The sequence below is a fragment of the Notothenia coriiceps genome, unplaced genomic scaffold (genome assembly GCF_000735185.1).
Source record: "Notothenia coriiceps isolate Sejong01 unplaced genomic scaffold, NC01 NC01_scaffold00024399, whole genome shotgun sequence".
Classification (NCBI taxonomy): domain Eukaryota; kingdom Metazoa; phylum Chordata; class Actinopteri; order Perciformes; family Nototheniidae; genus Notothenia; species Notothenia coriiceps.
Window position 1 is genome coordinate 1 of NW_011357100.1, and position 5,533 is coordinate 5,533.

General features: G+C 41.1%; 1 protein-coding gene across 1 annotated transcript; it reads left to right on the forward strand.

Moving 5' to 3' along the window:
- Window positions 1-1,302: 1,302 nt before the first annotated feature.
- On the forward strand, window positions 1,303-5,152 carry LOC104955001 (probable RNA polymerase II nuclear localization protein SLC7A6OS; the record flags this gene model as incomplete). The annotated part of the gene is made up of 3 exons (XM_010782222.1): window positions 1,303-1,571; window positions 3,682-3,814; window positions 4,312-5,152. Coding segments are annotated over 3 exons (530 nt in total), but the record flags the coding sequence as incomplete, so codon positions are not given.
- Between the last annotated feature and the right edge of the window lie 381 nt (window positions 5,153-5,533).

Here is a 5,533-nt window from a genome sequence, read left to right on the forward strand (position 1 = left end):
GGGCAGCGAAGGCAAAACCAGACAACACACAACGTGGCTTTACGGAGCCAAAACGGCAAATACGTCTTACCTTTGCTGTTTTTTGATCAAAAGTTGTGTTCAATGGCATTAAAATGATTAAAACGCTGCTGAAGGTTAATCCAATGTGTCTGTGTCACTTCGAAATGATTACTGATAATCCATCATAACATTTTTGTCAAAAACGGAGATTTCATATTGGCTGGTATTAGAGCTACAACCCAGCTTCCGGTTTTGGGCATTCTGGCTGCGCATCACTCTCACTCCTCAATGGTAATGTTTAGATGGATTTTATGAACTTCCTCTCGATTCTATTGGCTCTAACGGTTCAAGAGGTGTCAATCATCAAAATCGAACAAGGGGGGCCAGAGATATGGAAAATGCACCCAAATGACCCCAGAAATGTTTTTTGTCAAATGTCACTTGCTTTGCATCAATCTTGGTACAGGGTACTTATTATATGTTGTACTTTGGATTCCTAAAGCTTTTAGTCTACCATCCCATCATTCAAGGGTGGTTTTCACTATAAGTAATGGGGGGTTTTTTGGACGGAAACTATGATTTACATTATTTTACTATGTTCAATCTGAATTTACTCTTAAAATATAAAGTTCTATATTGATTCTGACTCTTCTACATCCAACTCACAGGTTTATCATTGCTTTGAGAAAAAAGATGATTAATTTGCCCCTTTTTTAAGAAGTGAAGATATAGTCAGTCATTTTGGAGCCTGAGGCCTGAAAAACAGGCTCGGGGGTTAACAAACAGATTGAATTGGCAAACCTTCAAAACGTAGCCCCATATTATTCAGTAATGGAGTATGAACAACCCTAGACTTGTGTAGTGCGCCATGTGTTGAAGCCCAATTCCCTAGAGGCCAATGCTCATGTGAGGCCATTGGACCCAATTCATTGAATTGAATCATAATTCAACATGCCAGCACTTGAATAGACCTCACTGAAATAAATAAGTCCTAAGAGTTGTAAAAGGTGCAAAATAGCCGAATCCAATCTTCTCTCCATTATACTCCATTTTATGAATGTCAATAATCCAGGATAAGATGCCCATCAACAGTGAAAGTTCATAACAAAAATCTTCAATACATTTTCAAAGTCAATTTCTTAAACCAGAATAAGCAGTAAATATTACCAACTTATTAAATGAAATACTGTTTGAGGATCAAGAATAGATGTGTGTTTTTGTGACATATGGTAACAAGAAAATCCTTCAATTGCATAAAGTACTAACTGCCTTTGTTCATCTGTTTATCATTCAAATAATTAGTTGACGATGCTAACATTGACGACCTGTGTAGTGATTTATTTTGTCTCTTTGTATTTCTAAAGACCCTGTCCTCAGACCCAGAGGCGATCCTGTGTAACAACACCAAGATGCTGCGAGAGCGCCTGAGCATCGCTGGAGATAAAGTGGGGGGGGAGCACCGCGAGCAGGAGGACGACTACGTGTACGACCTGTACTACCAGGAAACGGTGACGGCAGGGTGGATCCAGGACATCCTGTCCGTCAGGGCCTACGCCGACGAGGGAGAACTGGTGTGTGTGGATGGATGGACGGACAGATGAATGAGTGCTGAACTCGCAGTGAGTGAATGAAGACATGGGTGAAGTAGAGAGTAGACATGGTGAGGCTTCACACCTGCTATCAAACTGTTATGTGGAGAAACAGGAAGGTCAGCTGACCGTCTCTGCCTACCCTGCAGTCAGCTTACATGCAACTCGCTCTATCAAAATCAGTCACATTCTTCCTAAAATCATACATTGTAGGTAATGAGCTGACGCCTCTCTCCAAAGTGACTTGCATACACTTTAAAGGTCCCATGTCATGCTTTTCTGGTTATTGGCTATGCCCTTCTGTGTTATGAAGGTTTTTATGCATGTAAACGGTCTGCAGAGTCACAAACCCTCAAAGTACACCCTGTAGCGAGTAAAACTCTAACACAGAAAAGACCGCCCCAAAACGCCTCGTTGGAGATTTCTAATGTTCTTCCTGGATATTGTGACGTCTGAACACCCAGTAGCCACGCCCAGAGCTATGACCAGGCTGATTGGTCCAAATTGACCAATCCACAGACTTCCTCTACACACACACTCAGTGCAGGCAGCTCTGCTGATTTCTCCTCCCTGTGCAGGCTGATAACAGACAGTTGGGAACGCGGCGAAATTCTCTCTGCAGACCCGCAGACCCATTCTCACAGCGTTTATCAACCTTTTTCTTACTCAATATCAAGCCACACTTATTGTTTTTACTTCGGCTGTGACTTTGTGTGTGCTCAGGGTGAGTTTGGCTGTGTTTCGCTAAACAAGGAAACGACACCTCCACGGAGCTTAGTGCGATTCACAACATCCCGACCAATCAGAGCACACTGTGCTCACAGGGAGGGTTGGGGTTGGAGCTACAACGGCAGAGAGTGAAATTCAGTGAATACACGTAGTTTACAGAGATGCTGTATGAGAAACCAATGTGAGTTTGGAAAATTGCACAATATAAATCTATTCTAGTAGACCTCAACAATGGAATTATGATCAGTGGAAATGGCCATGACATGGGACCTTTAAAGCTGTACAGCCCGTAAGAGCCATTTGGGGTTACGTATCTTGCCCTAGGACACTTCATGGTGGCGGCTAGAGATGGGGTTGAACCTGTGATCTGACCGGAAAAGATGATTTACTTAAGAAAAAATATATACATTTAGTTTTTGTTTTCCAAAATCTAAGCAAAGTATGTTGCATAATCTGATGTCTATCACAAAACAAACCATTATGAGGAAAAAGGCCTTGAAATTATTAACCAGAGCTTTTGAAAGAGTGGGCTCCAGGCTTAGTACTTCCCTCTAATAGGACCACAGTTTGTTTAGTTATGATTCTGAATTCTTTGTTGGTCTATAACAAACTGTTTAGCAGGCTGTCCCTTTCCATTATGTTGAAAAGTCTTATTGTTCACATCCATTATATTGATTAGGCTGACACGTTTTTCATCTAGAAGCATTGTTGACCAGGGTGTTAGTTTTTTACTGAAATGATTGAAGGATGCTAGGAAGAAAGTTGGTGGGCTGCAAACATATTTTCATTGTCTGATAATGTCGATAACAGTTAAATATTCTCGTTTAAAATCAACCAACAAAAATCTATTTCTCGGGATGAGCCGTTGTATCAGAGTGCTTTTGATAGGGTGGGTCACATGTTTGCTGAAGCGAAATGCTACTTTAGGCCAGTCTGTACCTTTTTGAAAAGCTGTTGGTCCACATGTTGCTGTTCTCATAAGGGACCAGCATATGGCAGAAACTGCATGCACCTCAATATTCATAAAGCCTTGCTCAACTGTAGGTGACAAGACCTGCATTCTCATTTGGCCCAAAACATTAACAGGATCGTTTTTATAAAAGTTTCTTATACATTTCTTAGAATATTAATTACAAAGAGACTGTCCAAAGTTGTTAATTTAGTTGAATGGCTAATTCAATTAATTTGTTTATCTTTTAATGTTATTATTACACATTTTGGACAATATAACCGAAAGTGAGAGCATTGTCTTGCTTAATTAGTTTAAAATATTTGTTAAGTCCATATTATTACACACAATTTGGTAAGGAGAAAGAAGCCAATAGTGAATAGACTTTGTATAAACTGCTTGTTGTTATCGCAGGTTCCTGACCAAGTAGTGCATGAAGAGGAGGTGTATGAAGATGAGGATGATGAGAACGAGGAAGGCAACTGGAGGAACGACTACCCCGATGAGGGCAGTGATGCAGACAGCGACCGGGAGGAGCGCTATGGTGGTACGGAGTTCTGCAGTCATTAATGTGTCCGTTATCACGGGCTCTTTCTTAACACTTCATTACCAAAGCCCTCATTTCCTTTTTCAAAATGGTTGTCTGATCTGGTATCAAAGTAAATCAACATCACAGTGAGAGGATATCACAATACAGTCATTATTCTGTAACTTTAGTGAATTAGTATATCTTTCTTTATGTAGAATTCCCAGAAATAACAAACAACTGCCCCACACCAGGCGTTTAGGAGTTGTTTTCTCGTCTTTCTTTTTTTTTAAAGATAATGTCAATGAGGCCCTGTTGAATGTTTAATTGTTCCTGTTGAAAAATAAAAAAGGTTGTTTGGTTACACTCTGATATTTTAGTTTGAAAACCCCCTCCCTTCTTAACTCACCTGTGCAGTTACTTATCAAAGATATGTGCCAACCTTTGTTGGTTTAGCTTGTCCTTTGAAACCCAAGTGTTGTGGCTTGTTACATCAGATCCTTGTCTAATGTGTGCAGGTTACGCGGAGGATGAGCACTCGTACAGCCGGAGGAGCTGGGGGCTCTACCAGAGGGAGGTGGCGCAGGAGCTGCGGGGTGAAGATGACAACGAGGATGATGATGGAGACAAATATAATTCCGATTGATCTAAACCGCACCTGTCTGTGGATCTTCCCAACGCCCTCTCCACAAATATCACCAAACTCCAGACCTCTGTGTAGTTGAGAGTGGGGGGGGGAACACACTTTAAAGAAACCAGGACATGGGTGTTAACGTGTAGCAATACTTGTGTAGCACCAACCAGGTTTCAATTGGCTGGAAACCTCCTCATAACTTAACAAAGTACATTTCACATGCAAATGCCAAAAAGCTCCCACAATGGAGTCATTCAGATCCACCCCCCCCCCACCTCTCCTACACAGAGGGTGGAGCAGTGTGCGTTATTTCCTGGAGGATCCAGAGTGTCTTTTTCTCTTTTCTTTTTTAACTGGTGGAGTGAACTTGTGTGTGGGTGTTTGTCCAATGTGGATGTGTGTTAAACTGTTGCACATTAGTGTGATATGCCTTGTATGCTTTGTGCTGTTAACACTGTGTAAGTGAGACGTGTCGGGCCGCGCGTGGTTCAGTTTAGGGTGCAGCGTTATGTGCATGGTAGTGTGTGTAGGTATAACTGTGTGTTAGAATTTTCTGCATAATGTGAAAGCGTGACGCATATGTTTTGTTGTGGGTGTGTGAGATGGTTCAGAAATTCCCCCTTGAAGCTCAGATTGCTTGGATGCTTGTTGAATTAATTTTTTTGTAAATATGTAGATGTGTATAAAAACAAAGCTTTGAAATAAACTTTAAACATCTCAGTGTCAATTTTTCCTACATGAAAAAACACAATTCAAACCTTTTTAAAAGATCAAAATCCAAAGAAAGTATGCAATGCGATAATCTGCTACATTTTGTTTCAATAAAAGGACATTTTCCCAGCATGCTCAGCCTGGAGCTGCTGATCTGACGAGCTGTTTGGTCTCACACTTTCCTGATGCAGAGATGCTGTTTTCTTGTTCAGGGTTCCCGCGGGGTCTTAAAAAGTCTTAAATCTGAATTTAAGGCCTTAAAAAGGTCATAAATATGACCCAAAAAAATAAGGAAGGTCTTAAAAATGATAGGATTTGAAAGGTACTACTTTGTTGCGATCGCGTCTAAATGTGTTTTGGGGAAAATGTCCGGGCTGCAAAGTAACCAGGACGGT